Source organism: Aythya fuligula, chromosome 9, assembly GCF_009819795.1.
Source record: "Aythya fuligula isolate bAytFul2 chromosome 9, bAytFul2.pri, whole genome shotgun sequence".
NCBI classification, from domain to species: domain Eukaryota; kingdom Metazoa; phylum Chordata; class Aves; order Anseriformes; family Anatidae; genus Aythya; species Aythya fuligula.
Window position 1 is genome coordinate 17,773,985 of NC_045567.1, and position 25,650 is coordinate 17,799,634.

Consider the following 25,650-nt stretch of genomic DNA (forward strand, 5'->3'; position numbering starts at 1 on the left):
TGTGATGGGGTTTGTTTAAAATTGTGTCCACTTCTCTTTTGAAAAGTGGCATCCACTCAGATCAACACCTTTTCACTTGTCCTCACTAATTTCCCATTTTGGTTGTTCTGATTTGTAAGAGGCCTTTCCATTAATGACATAAACAGACTTCAACCTGCTTCTAATCTGAAATTACACTGGGAGAGTGAATCACTCCAGGGATTTTATATAATAATAATAATAATAACAATTAAAACACACTTTCTCTATTTCTTGCCTTTTTTGTTGTTGTTGTTTTAAAGCAAAATTCCATTTTGCCTCCTTACTCCAACAAAATATTCTTAGGGTCAGATCTTACATTGAGGTAAAAAGCCTGTTTAGAAATAAAACTCAACCTCTTTCCTTTCCCCCTGTTATTGGGGAAGACTTTTTCAGAATGTCACCCTAGCCATATCTCGTTTATTTTGACCTCTGCCCTTACGGAGATGCATAACAGGATGCATATTTAAACCAACACAGAAGGAAACAGCACGCTGTTTTAAAAGACGCTTCATGGGTGTTTTTGTCCAGGAAGTACCTACCTTGTTGGTTAACCATACTCATGCACTTTGGCACTGCACACAGGCTCAGGTTGGCAGAGGTGTCTCGGGAGCAGAGGGCTTTATTGGCAGAGGCACTGACACTGGAGAACTGATGCAGAGGAGTGCAGCTGCGTGCTCGCAGGAACAGAATTTTACACTGGGTGCTTCCTCGAATGCACACAGCCCTCTGCTGCAGCCAGCCTCAGCTCTAGTTGGAGACCTTGGGCCCTATTTCAGCATGTAGAATGGAAGTGGATGAAAATTTGATAAGATTCAACTGAACAAGGAGAAGCACAGAGGTGTTAGTTTTGGGGAATGAATTGAGTTTTCTGCAGATTTGTGCTTGGTTGTTTTGCCTTTGCTGTTTCCTACTGCTGATGTGAACAGTGTGCTTTTAGCTATTCTTGCCTGGAGGGAGAGGCAGGTAGGAGGGAATTTCCCTGCAACCATTCTTTTCTAGAGAAGAAAAATTAACACAGAAGCTGGCTTACAATGAAGTTTTACAAGGAGGCTGGGATCGGAGGCTGCCGTTTGACAGTTGTGCACCTGATGAAGTCGCCCAGTGCTCATAGCGGTGCTGTGCGAAGTGCCTCTGATCCAGCTGCTGCCCCCCTCACCGTGCAGACCCGTTCCAACAGGATGGACTGGCACCATCCAACAGCATCTCTGTGCCCCAGCAGCTGCAGCTCAGTATGCAGAGTCTGAGCCTGAGATTCCTGCGAGGAGATATTTAATCCATATAAAGAAGATTTTTAAATCCAGTTCTGTTCGATAAGCCAAACCACTGCCTCCATTCAAAAATCATAATCCTGGACTTTCATTGCCTGATAGTAAATATCAGGTGCACTTTGTAGCTCTCTTGTTACTGTATTCTACTGGACAGCCCTTTGCTTTGCATTTTCAAATCTTTCTGTGTATCCATGAGATGTTTCCTGGATGAGAAATCTGACAGTCTTTCATAACCATGTGACTCTGAGCTTAGGCAGTAAGCATGAAATAGCTTTGGCAGTTGGATAAAATCACAAGGCAGGAAACCTTTGCGAGTTCATTCACAGGGAGGGCTGTAAAGGAGCCTGTATGGATGCTACTGTAGCAAAGCGCCTAAAGCTGATGGAGTCCTAACACCTGCACCCTTGGTATCCTATATGCATTAACTACATCGCTGTGATACTTTGTGACTTAGGCTCAAACCTTTGGGAAGTTGATCTAGTCAGATGTTTTGTGGCATCATTTTGTAAAAGGAAATCTGATTCATCCTTCTATTCTTATGATGATTTTGCAATCAGTTTAAGTTAATTTAGGATTGCTGCTGCTGTCCTTTCTTCATCTCTTTTTCAACCACCCACCCTGTGTAAACCATTTGTATCCCTTGTACTGGGGCAGGCAGCTGTGCAGCCAGAATGACTTTTTTTTTGGTTAATTTTGGGTCAGGTCAACTCATCTTGCTCACCAGCTTACCCAAGTGTCAGTGCTGCTGTACAGGCAGTGTCAAATGCAAGAGAGAGGAGAGGGCAGGACGGAGTGACTGGCAGCATGCAGAAGTGCTCAGTTGTTCCTCTACAGTTACGGGTAGGATAAACTGATCATGAAACTGTATCCAAAAAGTTGCTATTGATCTCCATCAGATCTGAAACTGAATTTCCTGTAATTTTGGAATATTTTCTTGTTGATTGGCTTTGGAACACATTCATTCTTCGCTTTTCTGGTCTACCTTGTATTTTCATGAGATGGCCCCCCAGATACTGCATGTGATGTTAGTGTTATCAGCGACTGGGTCACTGATGTGGCCTTGACAGTGATCGTTGTAAGCACAGCAACATGTGGATTGAAGCATTAGGTGTGCACTGTCTGTGGTGGGAGTTACAGTAGCATTACCGGTGGCTGATTTTCACTCGTGTCTATTTGTACTGAATAATAATTCAGGCTGGAAAATTGCAAGGTGTTGGTTGTTTTGTGTGCAGATGGGGCATGTCATATAGGCAGCATAATCCCTGCTTTCTGAATTAAAATCTCATCAGAGTGTAAGCTTTCACAGAGCTTGTATTGAGAGAGAATTAACTTCGTAAATGACCAGCTCTAGGGTTTGCAGTCTGATGTAGTACTTATGAGACTTAATGAATCAGCTTTAAGAATCTGGGAGAGCCTCAGCCATCACATATGCATGGAGCAGTTCTCTATACTTGCAAAACAGTCTCCAAGCATGTACTCTGTCCAGACTCATTGCTTATCTTCTGGTGATGCACCTAAAGTTTGCTTTACATGCTGAGGACATCTGTGGAGCAATCTGGCATCAATTCTTGGGCACAGCAGCAGCCAGCTGTCAAGGCATCTATGCAAACTCAAATTCCCAAGTGTGCAACTTTGGGCCTATGCCTTGAGGTGTTTGTACCCTTAAATGACAGGTTCCAACTGCAGAGTTGGATGTGATTTAAATTGAAGACTCCTTTAAATTCAGTGTATCAGAATATCTAGGTCAGGCCCACTCTCAGTGTTGTTGATCTAACGAGGACTGGGGAGCTTCATTAATCAGCGTGCATCACTCTGAACGTGGAAATGGCAAAGCATATCACGGAACCATCCGCTTGTGTGGGTGGGACAAGATAGCGCCTCTGGCCTTGGGTAAAGAATCAGGAGCTATTTTCAGAATGGGAATACCGTGCCAGAGACCTATTCTAAATCAGCAGTACCAAAGTTGCATTGACGTTAGGTCTGGGAATTGCTAAATTTAGATGTGGGCTGATGTCAAAGATACTGGTTGCTCAGGGAGCACTGCTAAAAGCTTTGGTGTCCAAGTGCCTATTGTATCTTCAGAGCTGCATATGGCAGGAAGGAGGAGCCGAGATCCCTGGGTTTATCGGCTATTGGCCACAGATGCAGAGCCTCTACGGGAGGCAGAGATGAATGTGTTTCCCCTTTTGTATGGCAAAAATAGGATCTGTTGCAAAGGCTTCCCTACAGTGTGTAAATGCAAGATGTAACAAATTTCACATGATAATATGATATTGACTTATATTGCAATTAAGATAAGGAGATTTTGTTAAGTGATTGAGACAAAAGCGTTACTGTAGACCCCCAACAGCTTGTCTTTTCAGTCTAATTTCTAGACTCACAAAAACTTAGAGCTGATAGAGGGGAGGAACTTGGAACCTACATTTTAAAAGAGAAACTGTTTTTTTTTTTTGAGAACTGTTTTATTTCACCAGACTTAATGAAAGAGCAGTCAGCAGGAGCAATTTCGTGAAGCCACTAGCCATTTCTTGTTTGCCGTCAACTCTTTCAGCCTTTACAAAATCTTTGTTTTCAGCGAAGTTTCCCTGTCAGGCAGATTGGCTCCAGCAATTACAACTCTAATTACAGCCTAAAGGGTTAGGAAGACCTTTGAAGTGAAGTGTATGCTGCCATGTAGGGAGATCTTGCTGCTGATAGAAATGTCTGTAGAATAGCAAGAGGAGACACATTCCTAGCATAGATCCAAATATTTCTGGGAACTGGGAAAATTATTATGAACAGGAGGGAAAAAAAATCTTCTTGTTGCCATACAGGGGTTTCCTGAATGTTCTGGAGCCTTTCTGGAGACCTTGCATCCTTGCTCCTGAAGAATATGGAAGGCTGAAATGATTGGTCTCAACGTTCACGCGCTTTCTGACAAACTTTGCACTTAATCAAGTATCAAAGGAGGATAAGCAGCCCCTTCTGCTATTATCTCTCATACCTGCTTGCTGTTGGATATGAAGGTTATTTTAACACCCTTCAGAAATTCCAGGAATTCCTCAACTTGTTTTCTGTGCAGTTCTGCTGCCTGCTGGCTCTGGGCAGGCTCCTGGCATGCAGCTGGCCACAGGCCCACGCTGGGTGGTTGGTGTGTTTTAGGACCACAGCTATCCCTTTCTTACCTGTGTCACAGGCAGTCGCTTTGGCTATCAGCTGGCCACTTGCTGTGCCTATCCAGGACTCTGGAAAAACTAAAGATATGCTTCCTCCCACCCCCTGATCCATCTCAGGGCTTATCGAGTATGTGCAAATGAAGGCTGCTTTGTGGAACTAGGGTTGGATACATCTTGTCTGAAGAAGCATACCTGGGCCATAAGGTTTCAATATTTGTTTTGTCCCTAACTGCTGCAAGGGATCTAGTAGGATGTATCAACTGTCCATTAAAACCTTGCTTTGCTCTCATCTAAGGTGCTGACAGTCCTTGGCCTTTCTTTATTCGCATGATGAAGGCCTCCAACAAGTCAGAGGTAGCAGAGGCACAAGCCAGGGAGCTGGGGATGGAATTCAGCCCTGTTATCCCTGCTGTGATAGATGGGGAAGGAGAAGGAGAGGTGCTGGTATGCTCTTATACTGCGTCAGTTCAGCTGGTGCTGCTTACTCCTTAAAGGGCAGGACAGGAACTCTCCAGAGTAACAAATCACAGAAACTACCGAGGAGCACTCATGCCTCTCAGGGAGGTGACAATTAGCTGGAGGCAGCATTTTTTCAAATTCTCCAGGCGGATCTGCCAAAGCACACCTCTCTATCCCTACCCACACCAACACCAGCTCCAATGAAACCTGTTTTTAAACGGATCAAAAGGTAAAGATATGCAGTTCCTGTATGTCATCAGTGAGCTCATGAAGGAGTGCTCATGCTGAGCCCTTCACGTTGTCACTCACAGTAGCACAAAGCCCAGGCTGTGTTGCCTAATCGGGGTGACGGTGACTTGCACGACACTGGGCTGATGGAAATAATTGCACGGTTTGCAGGACAGCGGCGGAGAGGGCCACGGGAGATCAGTCGGTGCTGTGAGCCTGTGATTCAATGGGGCAGGGATTTATCGGGCGCGCTGCTCAGTAATTCGCCGCTGACTTGACTTCCTGCATTTAACAGGCTGCTCATTAACCAAGGATATAATAACCGGGTTTGGAAGACTTGTGGTACGTTCATGTTCAGAACGCCATATTTACTTTTGAAAATTCACTTACATTTTTCATGCAGCAGGCTTCTTTCCTCATGTGGGCCTAAAGAGAAATTCTGTTCTATGCAGGATCACTTTGTCGAGCAGATGCTCTGCACACCCTCCAAAGTTTCTGTGTGTATCCAGATTATTCAATACGCTGTTGTTGATCTGTCTCCACAGCGTCTGGTTTGGAAGCACTGATGTTTTATTTGTATTTCTTGTTAATGAAATCTGTCTTCAGATTCTGTTCCCTGGTTAATTGTCCATGCTGGATGAACTAGTGTGGCCAGTCTTGTATGTATGGCATCTCACCTGAGCTAAAGCATGGCTGAATAAGGTTGCAGTGAACATGCTACTGTTAGTTAAAATGCATTCAGAGCTCTGTTTTTCTGTTCTGAATTCCCTCCTTGTACCCCCAGGCCAGAATTACTGCATGGATAGAGGACAGGGAGAGCTCTTACATCTGTGACAGCCCTGCCTGGAGCAGCATGCCCCACCTCTGACTGTCACCATTGCAGTTGTACCTAGTCACAGTTTATACCACAAACACTGATGGGGCAGAATAGTTAGAGACTTCCCTGGTAGGTCAGGATTGCGTAAGACCTCTGTCAGGCCCTGAGATGGATAAACTAAGCCTCCTATTATTCCAGGAAAAAAAAAAAAAAAAAAAAAAAAAGAAGCAGAAGAATGGCAGTCCTGGTGAACCCAAATACCTGTCTACCCCATTGTATTATCTTGGACCTTGGCCATTAGCAACTGCTTAGGGAAAAAATAAGAAACAGGACAAATATTGGGTAATATCTTCTCCATTTTGTGCAATCTGCAATTGTGGGACTGTAAAGTGGCCCCTTCAACCACTTTCTCCATCTGGGATCTATCTAGATTCTCTAAGGCAGCTTTCTTTGGAAAATCTTCCAGCAGACAGCTATCTGCCTCTTTCTCTAGGGTTGTCGTTAAATGCTGCAAGCTGACTTCCAGAGGTATTGTAGAGAGGGTTGTCCAAAGTCCAATGGACGTTGTGAAGAGCTGTAATTCCCAGTCTCTGCTGTTTGTAGCATGGTAGCTGCAGGTGGTCTGATCCTTTCTTGTCCCTCTGCCCCAGGTTATTGACAGAGAGAAAGCATGACAAAGAAAAACACGATGTACTTGCTCCTCAGCCATGGCAATTCACAGCTTACATACTGATGTATCCGTGCCAAGAAGAGATTAACTAAAGCAGAATGTATGTTCCAGCTGCTCCCATAAACTCCATTTTGGATCTTCAGGATTTTCTTTCCTTCTTCCATTCTTAATTGTCATGTCATCCAGTGTATATCCAAGAGATCTACCAGGGTCTTCTGAGGTATCTCTCTGTCCAAGAGGTCTGTGGGCAGGAGAGCCACAGATTTTAAGCCTGACAGAATGCTGTGTGCTGTTATAGGGAGAAACAGATTTTGCAGGATGGAGTTTCCTTAGGGTCACATCTCAGACTGAAATACAAATCCCCATAGGACCTGGCAATCTTCATCAAATCCATTGCTTCCGTTCCAAGCATAATGTGCACTTCTCTGCTCTGCCCTCTCCAACATAAACATAGAAATGCCTGTAAAATCAATTACTATTCATTTTAATAATGGTAATAATAATTATTCTTTCTGCCCAAATGGCCTTCCAAAGTCTTGCAGAGCAAAGCTGTCGAGCAGATCTGCTAGGAGAATAGAAAACACTGGAACTTTTCCAGCAGTGGACCCTTCAGGGTAGTGTCTGTGTTTCCATTCTCATGAAGTGAGCAACAGTTTCATGTTTAGCTTCTCTATCCCAACTAAAGTAGCTCTGAAGGGCCCTTGCAGGGTCAGGATGAGAAAGAGACTACCACGGACGTGAGAGATGTCAGTCATAGCCCTAAAGGGGAAGTTCTGGAGTAAGAGAGTGGGGTGGTGCAGGAATCTGCACAGAGCAGAGTCACACATACCTGCATCCTTCTCTGCCACACCAACTTACCTAGGATACCTCACCTGAGATTACACAATTTTGGAGAGAAGCTGGGGGCACATTTTAGGTTTGCTGGGAGCCCGAGCTGTAGTAGTAGATAGGAATTCTCAGTATAAATAGTTCCTACAAAGCTTCCTTAAACCTACTTCTCTATTTCAATTTTTGGTCATATCTCATTGAAAGTTTTGTGGTTTTAACAGTTTAAGTTTTGCTGTTATTAAAAGCTCTTTTCCAAATGCCACAGTTTACCACTCTGCGTGGGAAAGTCCGCAGCACTGTCAGCCTTTATCAACTTCTTGCTCAAGGAGGTCAATTGATATTTGGATATCATTATATCCTGTTTGCAAAGGAATGGAAAAAGTACACTGCAACACGTAAACAGTTTCTGTCTTAGAATTCAAGTTTACTATAAAAAAGCTTGTTAAATAGTTTTTGCAAAAGTCAGAAACTATTACATTTCTAGAGGTTTCTTAGCTGCTCTGTTTCAAACTTTTAAGAAAAAAGCATCCATGAAAGAAATGGCTGCTAAGAAATGGGAATCCTGCAAATTTCCCACAGCAGTAGGACACACAACAGCTAGAGTGCTCTGTCTTATCTTGTAAATAGTATCTGTGGCTGTATGTGCTAGTCCTTATGGGCTGAAAACACATAAGAGGTCATCTTAGCATGAGTATCTTAATAACCATCCTTTTAATTCCATGCAGATATTTATTTATATTTTTAAAAGCAGTAAGCTTCCTTTGCTGTCTGGTAAACTTGAGTACCCATAATGACTCCAGTTTAGCACATCAAAGACATTCTTAGGCAAGTGTAGTGACTAATTATTTTTTTCTCCCCTGTCCTCAGTTTAAGTCCTTTATGCAATATACTTTGCTGCAGTAAATGAAAGATGCAGATTTACTAGATCCACCTGGCCCTAAGAAACTGGGAACTTTACAGTTTGTTGGATAATATATCTAGGGAAGAACACTGAAATTTGCTTCATTTGAAGTTATTTTTATGGACTATATATAAATATTCAATCTCAAGCAAGTGAACAATGCTAAGGAATGACACGGATGTCTCCACGGTACAGGAGCAGACTGTTAACCCACAATGTTCCAGCTGATAACAATCTGATAAAATACGGTTTGCATGTGTGCATGCTACCCATTCAGAAGCTTTCCAGTAAAATTTAAGAGATATTCAAGCCTAATGCTACACAGCAGATACATTAGTAGCAAATCTAATTTATAAATTATTCACCTGCTTTTACCTAATTGATTACTCAGTGCTGAGCTATCGCAGAGCTAAATATATTTTGATCATCAAATAGAAATGGTGTAGCTGCAAGGTTAGAAGACTAAAACTACAGGTGAGATGGATGAGTAGTTCACAAGTATGAGTACTTGGCAAATATTTACACAGCTAGTTGGATGTTATTTTGGCCAGTAGTAATGAGCAGTCTGCAGCATCCACATTGTCTAAAGCTCGCTGAGATTTGTGTACAGAGCTGCATCATTTCAGTGTAGAAGCACAGCTAGGGTGAGAAACAACTCTTGCTTGACTTCTAGTCCTCTATTCATATTATTCATCTCTGTAGGTGATTTAATTAATTTGCCTCTCCATTAACAATGATGTTCTGGTTCCTATAATGTAGGTCAACTAATTTAGATATATAAAAATATTTCCCCAAGGTCATTTGTTTTGGGAACAATGAATGTGGGACAATTTCTTATATGCGACGAGATCAGACCATCTCACGAGAAACAAAATATTATAAATAGTGACTTTGGAGGTGAAATATATTTCTAACAAAGATACAGTCTTTCTGCTCAGAACCTCTGTAATAACATGAGCATTTGACTTTACATCACAGCAGAAAAGGATCATCTAGGCAGGCAAATACAACATCTTCACTAAAAGTCACTAATTTTCATGTGAGAGGGAGCATATTCCCTGAATCCCTTCTGCTTCTCTAAGTTAGTTGGGATTCATTTACAGTCTTGAAATATACTTTAAGTACAATCATTGTTCTTTCAAGGCATTGCTCTCCTCCATTAAGAAAAAACAAAAACAAAAACAAAAAAAAACAAAAAACAAAAAACAAAAATGAACATGTCAGAGAACTCAGAAATGTTTTCTGTATCAAATAACAAATACAATGTTCTTACGTCCAGAATGATCTTTTACTCCACTTTAGGAGGTAAAGTACTGCAACTGAGCGATTACTCAATTTTCACTTGAACTGTTGCACAATCTCAGCTGAAAATACTTGTCAGCTGGGAAAAGCACTTTAAGCACTGTGAGAAAGAAAATGAAAGAAAAAAAAAACTCTTAAAAGCAATTAGGTACGTGGACTGGAAGTTTCCTCTATGCATCACTTCACACGTTGTCATTGTTTTATTCTGTATCACAGACATTGCTGGGGCAGTTTTAGATTAGACCAGTCAGAATTTCTAGTAGCAGCTTCTAGTTGAAAACTGGATGTACAGATTATTGCTGACTCTGTTTCCACTGAGGCAGTGACATTTTTGTCCTATATTGCATACAAATAGATACCTTTGCAAAAATTATGATTTTGCTGTATTTTATTCACATTCAAGCAACTGGACAGCAGTTAATAATAGCCAGTACTGGGACAAAAAAGTCTTTATCAGTCTGCTTATTTTTGCAAGCCAGTACTATTTTCACTCTCACTTCTCTTTAGATCCATCCAACGTTGATGTTTATTCTAAATATATGTATCTGCTGCAGTGAATACATTTCCATTCAGTCCTTTCTGCTGCTTTTGAACCCTCCGGTATTTAAAAAGCTAGCATTTCCAATTTAAGTAGATCTCTATCTAAACCAGATAGATTTATGACGTTATGTTTATTTAATTTTTGCTAATTTGATAGATTCTGCTGTTTCAGCTGTTGAAACTCTACACTCTAAACTGTAGGCGTCTAACTCAGGCGTACATTAACTTTTCATCTTCCAGACACTGCATTTTTGCAGGACAGATATGGAATACCTATGCACAAGTGCCACTTTTGCTGGCTCTACATCACTCATGCAGGCAGATTTTCTGGAACATACTGATTGTGGAGCACCACTGAGGATGTTTGTTTGGGTTTTTCCCCCCTAAAGAAATCACTAGCTTAACTCTATTTGATGGCTCCACTTCTGCCTCTGGGAAAAGACTACTTTTGGGGATAGGCACCTGTGGTAGCAAATCCTAGCATAGAAAAAAGATTTGTGAATGGAAGTGAGCCAAAATTTGTTAGAAAAGAAGCGCAGTTATGGAAACAAAAATCCTGAATCAGTGTTATGTTGCCATCTGAGTAGGATGCACAAATAGTAACCATATGGGCAAAAAGTCATTGAAGTTTAGCCAGAGCAGATATTAATAGATTGTGGTAGTCTCCAGATATTATTTCTGCTTAGTGCTTCGTTATGTTTGATCGGGTTTTTTAAGGTAGCATGTAGCACAGTGGCGTGACTATCCGACAGTGCTCCTACCAGGACTATTGTGATACCAAACTGCAGAGTGGCCTGACAGAGCTGGGGAGCTTGGCGAGCTGTTCAATTACTTTTCATTTTGCTTTTGTTATTAGTGAAGAAGGAAGGAGGGAGAGTTACAAAAATGTAGCGGGCTGGTGTGCGTCATCTTTGCGGTAAGGTCCATCTCAGCACTGGTTGCTCTCAGTTTCCAGGAAAAGCCAGCTCTACACCAATTGACCACATTTTGTTCCATCAAGGTAACAGAGTGCAGGCGATACCTGTTGAGATTAGATTATACATTAACTGATTAGTTTTTATTAGTTTATTAGTTTATTTGTTTGCAACACGGCTAGTTGCTGTTTGCACAGGCCAGAGCAATATAAATAACAATGTTGGGTGTAAATGTCAGCACAGACAGATACGGATATGACAGGTACGGAAATGCACTGCTAGAAGTGAAGGGTGCTAAGTAATATCAGCGTTTACCTCAGTTTTGAGGTTTCACTTACGACCTCAGCTGAGAACAGCGGAAGCAATGCCTCCACCATCCCGCCCCACCTCAGCCTCCTTCTCCAAGCGTCTCCCCGATGCAGCTCCTCCATTCTTACCCCTGCTGAGGAGAATCCTTTAGGCAACCAGATCTTTTTTCTTCACTTTATCATGGCACAACTAACTTGACGGAGGTCAGAGAGAGCACAAAGTTGAAATAGTTTTCCTGTTCCTTTCTCCTTTCCTTGTTGTGCTGGCACTGTGGAGCCTCTCCAAGCAAGGTGCCGTGTCAGGAGGAAGCTGCCGAGCGCCTGCGGCCTAGCTCCGTGTGGGAGGTCCTGGGGGTGCTGCAGCACCTCAGGGGGTCCTGGCTGCCAGGGCAGGAGCGACCTGCCTGTAGGACACTGAGGAGAAATCACACCTGTGGGAAATGAGGTCTTTGTGTATCCAAGGCCATGATGTTTCTTGAGAAATCCGGATCAGTAAATCAGAGAAATGTGGGTTAATTCCTTTTAACTGTTTCCCGTAGCAAGAAGTTTTCTTTGCTGGAGAAATATCTGACAGCATCACATCAGTGAGCCTGTTGTGATCTCTCCTTACCACAGCCATGTCCTAATCCTGCCAAATTAAGGTAGTGGCAAAGGTGTTGCCATCCAGGTGCCTTACCAGCTTGGTGGTGGCTAACCCCGCTGTGCTAGGACACACAGGATACCCCCTCCACAGGGGGAAAGTTGACCTTGCTCTCCTGAGCAGCATGTCACTGGACCACGTCGCTGTTTCTCCACCGAAAAGCTAGTGGGTCAGATATTGCTGGCGCCAGAATTTTCCACCTTTGGAACTCTTCTTGTTTGCTAAGTCTCCTAGCTAATTCTGGAAGAAGCAAGCATGCTGTGCGTTCTCCTGTGGAATGAAGTTTTACTGGCAAAAATGACTCTGACAGACAGGACGTAGGGATTTCTCAGACTCCACGTAAGCCTTAGATCTTAGGGTCAGATGCCTGGTCCTTCAGCAACAGGGCTGAGATGACCTGTTGAATTGGGAATGATCCCAGAAAGGAACTGAGAAAGCTGACCTTGAACTTCAGCCAGCTCAGAGTTCGGTTGTCTTTGGATAGAAGCCATCCAAACCTCATGTCTGTGAAATGTCTCTGAAACAAAGGAACAATGGATTGTGGAAGACCTAACCCCTTACCCACACATCCCAGTTGTACCTGGTTATTCTCCACTTTGGGTCACTGAGGGGAGTGTTTGGGCTTTACCTGTAATCACAATGCCAAGGCCAGAGTCAAGGCTGCTTGCTGCTTCCTTCGAGACAGCCAGGCTCAACAAATCTGTTTACAGCGTGCAAGTTCTCATTGGCCAAACCATAAAGAGTCCCTTGGCACCAAGGGCAAGATTTCAAGTGGTCCTTTCTGGCTCCATCTCCTGTTTTTATGTTCCTCTGGAGGGGGAGGCAAATACCAAAGTGGATGGGATGTATCAGTGCTGCATCTGCTGCTGCCTCCAAGGGAGCCACCTGCTGATTCAAGCTAGTGAGCAGTGTGTGTGGCAGCACTGCAGGCTGGAAAAAAGCCCTTGCAATCTGGTAGAAATCTGTGTGAAACTTTGCTAAGTAATACGGACTTAAACACAGAAGAAAGAAAAAAAGTTGAATGAACTGTAGTTTTGGCAAACCTTTTGCTTTTCATTGACGTCAGAGGACCTACATTTAAAACTAAAGTACGGGCCTGTATCTGACCTGCCATTCAGTAGTTTATATTCGTTATTTTTCTGTTACGTTTTTTCATTCCTTCACTGATTCACCTTTCATTTAATTTCTGATTATTGACAGAAAGAATGTACCTTCTTATCAGTTAGAAAGACAATGGATTAGCTGCATTCATCATTATTTTTTATCTACAGTTCAATGCCCCAAGTGTCTAGAAACAATGTGTGTTTACATTTGCAAAATCAGCTTTGTTCAAATATTAGACAATGTAAAGAGGACTTTTGATGCAGCTGGTCACCAGAAATTACTTCTAACTTAATCATACTTTTTGAGACCATGGGAGGGAAAAAAGGGATTTGAAAGAACTGCCTGTGACAATAGTTCTGTCAGCAGCTGCATCGTATTTCCCTTTAGCGTGATAACCCTACAGCAGGTGCATGCTGAGTTACCCTCGCTGTCCCATGACATCCTGGAAGAGATGGTGAACATTTCACATTTCACCCCTCATAGCTTGATGTAAGTCAGATTATGTCACTACCAGTTTTTGAGGCTGTTAGACCATCTCAAGTGTCATTAAATCCCCTGTGCTGTATGGCAAGCTCTCCACTTCATCATTTAGCAACCCAGCACACCCACACAGGTCGAAGTACCTCCTTTAAACCCTCTCAGCGCTTTTTGCCACAGCAGCAAGACCCACCTCTGTAGCTTTTCAATTTCCCGTTGTTACATTGCATCCTTGTCAGAGCAATTCTAGGGTCCTTGCCTTAGTTCACAACTTCACATTGTTAACCGGTTGATGAGAGAGCAATTCATGTGTCGCCAGGCGATTGCGTGTGCAACAACCTTTGATGTTTGAGATTGCGCTGCTGTGGATATTATTTGGAGAGCAATTCAGGGAAGTTACTCGGAGTACTGGCACTACATGAGGCTGTTTTCTGATGGGCTTGTGCTGAGTCTTCCTGATGGCTGCTCCAGCACCGGCCCTGTTACTGTACCCCCTACAACACCCTTACTCCCCATGTTTTTAGCTTTGCCCATTACAGCACACCTGGTCCTGGATCTGTGTCCAACGTGTTGAGTCTGACACAATGCTGGCTGTTTGGAAGTCCCGGATAAATGGTCAGATTCCTCTTTTTCATGTGGACATAATTTGTGGTTGGAAAAAATACTACAGTTCTGGAGAGGAAAAAATGAAAACACAATGAAAGCTTTAGTCAGGCAGAAATCCATCTGCCTGCTTGTGGGAAGTATAGAGAAATGGTTACCCTGTATGTGCAGACTCGTGGCTTAGAGGTATGAGCATCACAATGAAGCTCTTGAACTCTAACCAGGAGGGGATAAAGAATATTGTCATCACATTATCTTTGCTTCAGTGTCATTGAAACTGAGATGACAAAATGGCCAATGACACCTCTGCAAGGAATGAAAGGGTTAGTTAGACAAGTCTTATATAACACTTAGAAAGATAATGCATTTACTTTTAGTAGAAATCAACATATATAATTAAGTTAATTTTTTAAAAATCTTCTTTAAAAATCCTGTTAAATTTTATGAGACCCCCCCCCCAACTATAATGGCCATATCTAAAGTGTCCCACAGAACTTCCTCCAAAAAAGCATTCTTTATATGTGAACTTTTTTGATGCCCTGAATGGACACTTAGTCCTAAAACACTATGATCAGTAAAAAAAAAAGTTAAAAAAAAAAAAAGAGAGAGAGAGAGATTTATAACACTAGAGATTGAAGAGCTGGTACTCTATGTTTAAATAGCAATGAGAAAATCATCTTTCCTGGAAAGATGGGTAGTAAAATATTCCAAAGTCCTGTACTTTGTTCACTCGATTACTCTGAGTTGTGCTTCCGACAGGCACTGCCACACTGTTGTTTGTATTTGTCACAGTTACCAGGAAACATATGGACTAAAAATTTACTTTTCAGGTACAATTCTCAGCAAAGTGCTGGGTGGGGTCAGTCCTTATGCAACCTGTTAGGTAATAGAGGAAATAACATATGGAAATCTATATCTTGTTTGCAGGTAAATAAGCATATTTCCACAGTAAGGGGAGCTTTAAGATTAATTTATAACTTAGAAACATGAAGTTTCTCTGATGATCTTGTTACACCTTCTCAGTTATATACATGTATATATACATATATATATATACACACACATATTTTAAAGAATGCAGCAGCTCTTTGGAAATGTGCGTTGTGAGTATTAAATAAATGTCATGAAGTTCCAATTGCTGCAACATAAAGCTCGGCGAGAATATAATAATTCTAAGTCTTCAGAATCTGGAGAATAGACACAATAAACAGAATCAGAGCTTTTCTTAAAATAAATGTAGGTTAGAGCTGAAGGTGGCATTTGAAAACTTATAACCAATGGAACAAACATTTCAAACTCCGTGTCAAACTCATTCTCCAATTCATGAAATACGTGTGAGGCAGCAGTTCCTAGGTCCACCAAGGGAACCAAGAATGTAAGCACCCTTTCACTGAAGTGTGTTCAAAATTAAAATATTTCTGTGTATCATTGCAAAGACCATAGCTGTGTGCACGGTTGTGATGTACCTGCAGTTTCTATGGCCACACTGTCATGCTAATGCAAATTCAGAGTTTGCGTGGGAAATTATACCCGCATGCTTGTGTTTAGTGTCTCTATTAGTGGCTGCCTACCTGGGCAATTGAATCTACAATTTTCTCTGATGAATCTGATAGCCAGAGTGGCAAAAGTAATTTGAATTACATAGACAGAAGGAGGTAGTGACCACCAAACACCTGTCTGATCCAACAATTTTACACTGCTTGAGTTTGTGATGTAGCTGGAGAACTGAGCTTGATGAAACATGTTAGTTCTGTCTGAAGCCAACTTTTCATCTCTGTGAAATGGAAGTAGTTGACTCCAGAAACAAGTTGTGGATTGCCCTTCTGGTTTCTTTTCATTGCTGTGAGTTGTGGTAATGCTAGAACAGTAGCCATCTGCTCACCCCCTTTGCATCCGGACTGTGTGGTTAACTGCAACAGCTGTTGGAAGGAAAGGCAGATTTAACCAGAACACTTTTATTTGTTTCAGCCAGTTATAAAAGCAAGTGCTAATGTTTGTAAAATCATTTTATTGGCCATTAGGCCATTGGCTATGCAATTCTCATGGAGGTGCATGGAAGTGACACACATATCTGCCTGACGAGGAGTAATCCAGTACTGCGAGTATGCCCCAAACACATTTTGAAACTTGACAGTATATGCAAATTCAGGGAAATATGAACAAGGCTTTTATATGAATTAGACACCAACATGGCCTGGCTTTCCTGGAGCATGCATAGCCCCAGAGTGCAAAAGTGCTGCTTAGTCAGGAAGAGTGATATATTTTTTCCTCTATAGCTAGACGTGACTGCTGTTCATAAATATCTTCATTCAAGATCAATGTGGAGGTTAACTGAGTCCATGCTCCTGGGGTGGGCAGTGTCCAGCCCTCACCCATTTCTCTGCCTTGTGGTAGGCACTGTATGATTTTGTCTTGACTTAGGCCATTATGGCAAGGTAGCTATGGAATCCTAATTACTTTATAACATTTTTTTTTTTACTCTAATTAGCTTTCATGTTTTCAGACTTCTGATACCAGCTGCCTGTTTTTGTAATACATTAAAGAAAGGAAGTCTAATCAGCAATTTTGTTTATTTTATAAAAGAAAGCAAAACAGAAATGGAACATAGCCTTAGGAAATATAACATCACCTTGGGAAATAGAATCCAATTTTATTGACTATTGTTAGTTATTATTAGAAGAGGAAACCCTTTTAGTTTGCTTTGTGGGGCTTTTTAAATCTTTATTCAGGTGTACAAGTATAAAAATGAAAGAAACAAACAAAATGAAGTTTAAAATATACTGAAAAAATAATAATCTAAGAAATATTTAGGCTGTTAAAGCTTACCAACAAGGCACAGTATTGAAGTATGGAGAAATGACCTTTGAAAATGTCACAGAGTTTTTATTTTTATATTTCTTTTTATTTTTATGTATTTATTTTTGTGTAGATGAGTGCCTTAACACAGCAAACATACAAGGAATGCATTTTTTTTCTTTCATGTGTGCTTTGCTAAACATTACAACTCTCCATCTTTCTTTTCTTTTAGCCACATAATCAATGAGCTGATAGAAACAGAACGGGTTTATGTAGAAGAACTTCAAAGTATAATAGAGGTAAGAAATTCTTCTGTAAATTCTTCTGGTGCTTAACCTCTAAGTCATTGCTGGGGTTGCATATCCTTCACGGGCTGAGCACTCTCACCTCCCACCTTGTGTTTAGAGAACACAAGTTCTCTGTCAACAAGATAGCTCAGCCTTGGAGATGGAAAGGAAGAAGGATGATTTGATCATTTGCCTCAGGGTTTAAAGGAAGAGGCACCTTCTTTGACCCCAGCCCACAGAATGATGACAATTGTGGAGTTCTCAAAGTTATGGGCAGAGGAATAGTTAGTAATAATCTGTGGGAGCTGACAGCTCTGATAACTGATGTATCACTCCGACATTAAAACCTGACGTCAGAATATTCTTGTCTCAAAATTTGTATTAAATAAAGACAATTTGGCTTCTACAAGAAACAGCCAAATAATCAAGCCAAATGCCACAGCTCAACAAATAAATCAAACTAACCTTTTTGCGAGGAAGCAGTGTGGCAGAAAGATAAGTGTCTATCAAACTTAGCAGTTTCTATCCCTACACATCCCAAATGGCTTTTGACTCCATGGAATGGGAGTAAAATGATGGCTAGGGCTGATCCAGTAATCTGTCCATTCACAGTTAAGATTATGTTTGAACAGCTATCAGGTGTAAAAGCTCTAGGCAAAATTAGAAGCATCAGAAATTCATGAAGCAACAAAGAAGCTGACATAGGAGAAGCCCTTGTGTGCTCTGTTGAGAACCAAAAGTACATAGGTTTTGGGGCTTTTTAGTGTCTCAGACAGTATTTCTTCCCTGGTAAAAAATAGCCTGGTTTTATTTTCAACTCTCCTCTGCAGGGTTATGCTTCAGAAATGGACAATCCCAACTTAGTACATCTGATTCCATCTACGCTCCAGAACAAGAAGGAAATTCTTTTTGGGAACCTCCCGGAAATCTATGAATTCCACAACAGGCACGTGAGAACTGCTGGTTGTCCTGTGCTCCTGGTGCTGCTGACACTTCTAATCCCTTTATATAGGGTGCTTTGTTACACTCTTATGTACACAGGCAGGAAAAGTCGTCCTCACTTTGCCTCTGTGTGTGTCCTATAAAACCCATGTGTAGACAACACCCCTGAGATCATCAATTTCATCTCTTTGTGAAAGCTTATACCTTTTTGTGCATTTTCTAGTGATTTCCCCTGGCATTATTAATTTTGAATGTCCCTAGTGGCAAGTATTTTATGACCTCCCTTGGTACACTGGTAAACGTCACAGGGCTAAATCCTGATGTTCTTTCTCTGCCCAAGCGCCTCTGTGTTGAAATTTTCTTAGTTATTTGTCCTATATTTCTGGTATCACATCAGCAGAAGACATGATACTTTTGAGAGCACTTTTCTTAAGGAATTTTATTGGTCACATGTTCTAAAACCTCTCCAGAAGCCTTGTCTGCACTGTGGACATTCATCAGCAAACCGTATACCTGATCTGGTGCCCATAACTACAGAATACCGAGTATGGACAAGATTAAACTCTTTTTGATCCCCTTCCAAAACACAAAACTTAAGGCCACTTATTTTAATTTCCTGCTTTTCTTAGCCCTGATTAAGTAAACCTGTCTGTAGTCAAGGTGAGAATTTAATTATATTGAATAATGATTGCCTGTAAGATGCAACAGTTGAACAAAATGAAAAACAAACAAACTTTTGCAAATTTAATTATTATACCAGAGTAACTTACACATAGTAGAAAAAATATTTTCCAATTTACATATCATTTTGAAAGAATGTCTTCTATGTTGACAATGTAATTCCCTTCCTGTTGCAAGCCTGGTCTTTCTTTTCCTAAAGGCTTAAGTGCATTGACTGCCAGTGACTGCATCGGTCTTTGGACTTCAGCCTACATTTTCATTGCTTGCTGATTAAACAACTGCATCTGACAGAGCTTTTTTGTCTTTTCTAGCTGCTCTGAAATATGCTTATAACCAAATGGGAAGCGGGTGTTTGGGCTACGTATTGGAAATAAATCTCAACAGCCAGAGGAACCAGGTGTATGAGTTGTTTGTGAGCAGATGAAACCATGATAATATTGGTGATTTGGGCAGTCAGCTGTGAACTGTATCCCATTTTCTAAAATACATGTAATATATTTATTTGTGTGTCAGAATTGTTGCTTCTCCCATTAAATCTTTTTACTACAAAAACATAGACTTTAATCTGGATTTATATGGAAGTTATGGAAGTTATTTATATGGAAGTTTATATGGCAGTGTGAATAGGATGTTCCATTATTGTTTGCTTTCCTTTCTTCTTTGCAGGATTTTCCTTAAGGAAATAGAAAATTGCATTGAAAATCCTGAGCTTCTTGCCCGATGTTTTTTAAAAAGAGTAAGTCAATCCTTTTGAGGGTTTGCATGAGTATCTATGGTCTTATCCTACAATGCTTACAGACTTACTCCTATCTTTTCACTCTGATTGCTTGTGCAAATGAGGGAAATTCATATAAGCAAATATTCACAAATTAATCCACTATTAATGGGTGTATATTTTGAAATCTGAACCTTTATCTGGTTTATTATAGGACGGGATCTATTACCGTTATTTTACCAATGTATTGTAAGCCCTGGTTAAAAAAAGAAATGATCCAAGTGTTTGACCTGCCTGAATATACAGTAGGCACCACCGTACAGTAAATAAGGAGAGAACAGTTAATGGCAGATTGCTCTCAGACTGCAGATATCTCTGTCTTCTCTCTTTTCTCTGCACCATTCAGGAAGCTTACTCCCCTGCAACCGGTTCAGTAGAGTCTACCACCTTCCTTGTGTGGTGAAACTCCACCAGCTCCATAAGCCTGGGGCTGATTCCTTTACGTGTTCGCATAATTCAACAACCAAGTGGGATTCTCCCCACTTGTATGAAGTGCTGAGGGTTAGCTGTTTGTTTAGAGTGAGCTCAGTTTATGAGAAGGCCCAAAGCTTCAGTTTATCATTCAAGTGGTGGCTTTAGTCAGATGCCTGTGCCTTTGCTTCCAGTGCCTGAATTCTGCAGCAACCTCCTCTGGGAGCTCCCAGTCATGCCCCCATTAGCATGACTGTTTCCTTGACATAACAAAAGGTGCTTGTTTGTCTAGCACTCATTCAGAGTGCCTACTAATAAGAAAAACCTGTCTTAAAGGGTTGCTACAGCTTTCTTATACTCTGACAAAGCAGCTGCTAGAATAAGACCCTGTGTGTCATATGGGAAAGGGAAGAGGAATGAAAAATGGGAAAATCTGTTCTTTTCTCTGTAGTCAGTGTACCTTTTGCTTCCACTGCACACTACATCTAGCATTTGCCACTCTTCTAGTGTATATGTTGATTTTTAAAAAAAAACTTTTAAAGAAAGTTCAAATTCCATGTTTAAATGCTGCACCTTATGTCTCTCTCTGTCAAAACTGCTGCTGAGCCCAGTTCTCCTCTCTATTCTACCAATGTAAAATCAGCATCACTACAACTGTGCTTCAGGTGTCAGGTGAAAGAAAATCAGTCCCTCTTGTCATATTTGCTTATCAGCTTCCATTGGCTAGTCAAACCCCAAACGTTATGAATAAGAAGTTAAATTTTGTGTTTGCTTTTTCTCTATTTCAAATCTTGCGCTGAGAAGGCAGAAGCCTATCTCCTGAAAGGTCTGTGCTCACACAGAAGCACCTTTGATTCAAAGGCTTCCCCTCCTGTTCTGTTTTTAGAAGAAGCCACATAAAATCCAGAAAGTTGTTGTTTCTGTTGGACTGCCTTTAGGAGGCACAAACAAAAGCCTGGTTGTGTGTTTGTGTTCCCCACAGTTTGGCAGCTTTTTGCGTCTTCCCACTGAGCAGAGGCTTCTGCCTTGCCCTGTGAGTTGTGACTGCTCTTGCCGTGGCACGGGGGTAACCGAAACAGCTGCTCTTCAAAGCCATGTCTGGTTCTGGGAGGAAATTCACGTTGTTGCAGATTCACTTCTGTTTCTCCTTTGTCCCGGTGTAACCTTCCTGCCATCACAGCATGGTGGGCCTGTAATTAGAAACAGACTGGTACTTTTTGAAGAATATTATCCTGTCTGAGCACACTGGACCTTTCCAGCCGTGATTCTAGAGCTGCTTGAAAGCGTTCCAAGAGCTGCAGTGGGATGCTCTGGTGCCTGGCTGAGACCCTCCATCCCCTATGTGTCATTCCCCTCCTATGTCCCCACCCATTCTCCCACCTCCACCAGTGCCACCTGGTCAGCTGGCACCAGAAATACAAACCCATCTTCTCAGGCGATGGCAGGAGCAGCACATGGAGTTCCAGCATATTTCTCCTCTCTGACTTCTCTCCTGGAACACAGCAGCAAAATCAGGTGCAAGATGAAACAGAAATGCCCCTCTTGTCCTCCCTCACACTTTGCCTGATCTTGTTAGGGCATGATCATCAAGTGAACCAAACTGCAAGTAAGCCAGCTCAACTTCACCCCCCTGGTACCTGGGGTAAATACCATCATGAAGGTACCTGACCTTGCTTAAAGCTCTGTGTGGCACAGACTGCACAGATGCTCAAAGATGAGGTGTGTGCTGAAATGCCTCACAGGATGGATCTTGTAGCACTATATCAGCAATAAGATGAACGCTCTAGTTTGGTCTGCCAAAACTGGGGCTGGGAAGAAGGAAAGCTCACTAAACCAAAGCAACAATGCTTGGGAAGAATCGAAAGGTGTGTCAGACAGTTTACAAACATATGCCAGGTGAGGTGCCTGGCAGGAGTGACTCACTGTGGATTACCAATTACTTATTCATATTGCAACCATAGAAAAAGAGAATAATTTGACAGGAATTGTGAAAGTACTGTAGCACCTGACCAGAAACCTTGGTGTTGGATTCGAAGAGCTAAATTCTAATCTCCAAGAAAATATATTCATAAAGCAGCAGCCAACAAAGATAAGTGGAACTGTGCATGTATGCCACAGAAATACACTGTGAGTTAAATCTTACTATGATTCCAGGATGCAAGTTCATCATGGAAAGGAAAGTCATAACATGATGAGCATGGTGTGAAAGTACCAGTGGGAAGTCAGGACCTCTGAATATTGAAACAGAGATGTGTGAAACATTTAACGCTAGGATTTGAGTAACTAAATAATTAATTATGTCTTGAAATTTTAGAGTCTGAGCCTAATAATTTTATCAGTAATGTTCTATTCCTTACATACACACTATTACAGAAATTAAAAACTGGATCTAAAGATCTAGGTATCAGCCTGAGCTGGTGTCACTGATGCATGCAGCAGTAGATTGTGTTGGCACAGGGCAGTTCCACTAGGGCAGGTTACTGGTGAGTTGTTGATCATTTTACCTTTCCTTCATGTCAAACAGGTACTTGTCTTTTTGCCCCTGCTCTTGACTGTCACTGTTTCTGTTCTTGCCCTGTCCAATTAGGTTTCTATGGGCCAGGAACAAATTGTAATGCTTGATTACCCTTTTTAATTATTTTAATTTTGTGGGTTTTACCCCCTGCTAACTTTCCTCCAAGGCAACATGTACAAACAATCCTATTTAGGTGAAGAAAACTCTACGCTTCTTTTGAAACAGCACCATTAGTATTCTATTAAGTTGCAGTGGAGCTTTTTGATTGCATAATCCTTGACACAGTGAGGTGTTGCATGGCACAGTTCTGCTTTTATATCCGATTCATCAGGGTGACGCCAGTAAGGGCTATAGAAGAAAATACCAACAATACTGCTTTCTTCTAGTAACTATGAAAAAGAAAATGTTTTCCCTGTAGCAAGGGTAAGTAGGCACTGTCCAGTGGCCTGAAAGCACAGAGGAGAGAGCCAGGAATTCCTGGGCTTTATTTTTGGCACCAGTTCATTAACTGAGGTCATGCCCACCAGGCTAGGTGCAGAGATAAGAAGCTCCAAGCTGGTCAGGCACAGCCAGTCCTGCTCCATGGTGGTGTAGCTTCTGAGCTAGTTGGGCTCATCGTTAGCAAGCTAACAATCTGGCAGAGGAACATCTGTCGGTCGGGATCCATCCATATAACCTAGGGAGCTTGAAATCTCCCTGGGCTTTCATAGCGATTGCCTTTGTTTTCACTGAAGTCAATGAAATATTGCTGTGGACTTCAGTGGGAGCACCTGTAGTGTAGTCAAAGGTAAATACAGGTCGAGAGAATCCACCACATCTAATTTGGATAGAACAGTTTAAGCAGTTCTCCCTGCCTAACCTAGAACAGCAAGACGAACTTGCTACTTTGTGTGTTTTTTTGTTTTCAAATAATCAATCACCCTCTCAGGAATACAACAGTTTCGCAATTAGGCTACGTGTCTTTCAGTCTGCAGTCTTCTTGCTTTGTGCAAATAGTGAGAAAAATTCATTTTTTGGTGTATTTAATTTAAGAAAGTAAAGAGCAGGTTTGGTAGCTTCAGTACATTTTTACATATAGACTTATGACCATGAATTAATTACTTCTATGTGTTAGGATGGCAGGTAAGAAAAAGTACTACTCATGGCAGATACTTTGTGAATCCTTTCTTCTTGCCTTACTTAAGATCTCCTTTTCTTGCAGAAAGAGGACCTCCAAATATATGAAAAATATTGTCAGAACAAGCCAAGGTCTGAAGCTCTCTGGAGACAATGTGGAGACAGCATCTTTTTCCAGGTGGAATTGCATTTCAGACTAGCAGTGGGAGACCATCAAATGTGTTTTCCTTCTTCCTTTTCTTTAGAAAACTTAGAGAAAAAATAGAGATTTTTCTGCATGGTCCTTATCCTGATGGCAGGTGCTCAGTATGTGTCAATGTGCTCTCTGCAGGAGGTTAGATAGAATAGTTCCTGGACAGGAGCCTAGTTCTTCAGGCTATAGCCAAACCAAAGAATTGCTGGCTTCTTTGCAAATCCCATATGATTGCAATCTCATGAGCAAGGCACGCCAGGTTTTGACACCAAGCTGAGCTTTTGATTAGTCCTCGTTTAGATATGTTTTCACTGTGGCAAAAGTAACCTGTAAATTATGCAGATGGAACAAATTTCTCTCTCAATTAATTCACAGACATACTGATTTTAGATTACCAAATGATAATGATCTTGGTGTCTTGCCTGTGTTTCAAGGAGCAGTGATATTTTTCTTCCCTGTTATCTCTTACAGGAATGTCAACGTAAATTGGATCATAAGCTTTCACTAGATGCTTATCTTTTAAAGCCAGTCCAGAGAATCACCAAGTACCAGTTGCTATTAAAGGTCAGTTCTCCACGAGAGTGCAAAGGATTCCATTGCATACTTGTTTTACCTAAATAATTGCGTATCAGTGTTGTTGTCTGAAGGACTACCTGGAAATAAATCCTCTCTCGCTTCTTCAACAAATACTTTGTAATTCTAAGTTGTAAAATGGTAACAGAGTCAAAGAAAGGACCTCCCTTGATAAGAACTTTTATTGCTTCACTGGGAAAACAAAATAGCATATGTTATATAGCAAGTATTTTATTATTTTAATTATCTTTTAACAGAAATTGAAAATGGTTTTATTGGGTCAGTGTGGTTTTACTGGAAAACAGTAACAGGAACTAATGCTCCAAATCCTCTAACATCCAACCCTATTTAACAGAACTCTTCCAGCTCTCTGAACCTACTGTTTACCCATAGTTGTGACTCAGATCTTTCAGAATGATCTACTCCTTTTTGGTGCCTACATTTTGAAGACCCAACTAGGAACAAATTGTCTGTAAATTTTCCACAGGATGTATATAGAAACCTCAGTTTTCATTTGGTTGGAACTGTGAGTGGTCCACACTTGAAATTTTGGCCTGAATGGAGCAACAGGAAATAGATACTCTCAGGCCAATTAAACTTTTTGAAGATGGTGGCTTAAGTTCCTGTCTTCATCTCCTCAGTTCTTAAACATAGCCAATGTTTGCTTCTCTTCCTTATGGGAAGGCAGTGAAGATGAATTACATGCTGTTTTGAAGCATCTGGACTTAATGCAGTGCTCTGTACTGTCACAAAATCTAGTGTGAAATTTGCATTGAGGGTTTTAGGCTCTAATCTTTTTTGCTAATAGCTATCATGGCACTGGCTAAATTATGTCAGCTTGTGATGATCTGTCTGGTTATTCACTTGTGCAGTATTTCTGTGCCTTGTTACTGATTTTATGCAAAACTCTAGAATCCAGAAATTGAAGGAGGTTATTAAGAAGGGTGCTGACACCAGTACCTTTGTATCAACTTAATCCAGAAATAAGTTTGGCTCCCTTTTTTGAAAGTATTTTTGAAAACATTTTTAAAACATTTTTTGAAGCTTTCTTCTTAAGGGAGAAAGGAGAAAATGTCAAGGTGTTCAGAAGAGTAAGAGTAAACCAGATTCTACTTTTAATTTGGAA

At 41.2% G+C, this 25,650-nt stretch overlaps 1 protein-coding gene across 10 annotated transcripts in view; it reads left to right on the forward strand.

The window, feature by feature from the left end:
* The window catches only part of MCF2L2 (MCF.2 cell line derived transforming sequence-like 2), a 157,540-nt gene that overhangs the window by 99,099 nt on the left and 32,791 nt on the right, over positions 1-25,650 (forward strand). For all 10 annotated transcript variants that reach the window (XM_032193377.1, XM_032193375.1, XM_032193379.1 and 7 more), the window contains 5 exons: positions 17,264-17,330; positions 18,149-18,264; positions 19,608-19,677; positions 23,844-23,936; positions 24,423-24,515. In XM_032193377.1, coding sequence (XP_032049268.1) covers positions 17,264-17,330; positions 18,149-18,264; positions 19,608-19,677; positions 23,844-23,936; positions 24,423-24,515 — 439 coding nt within the window. The remainder of the gene's footprint in view (positions 1-17,263; positions 17,331-18,148; positions 18,265-19,607; positions 19,678-23,843; positions 23,937-24,422; positions 24,516-25,650) is intronic.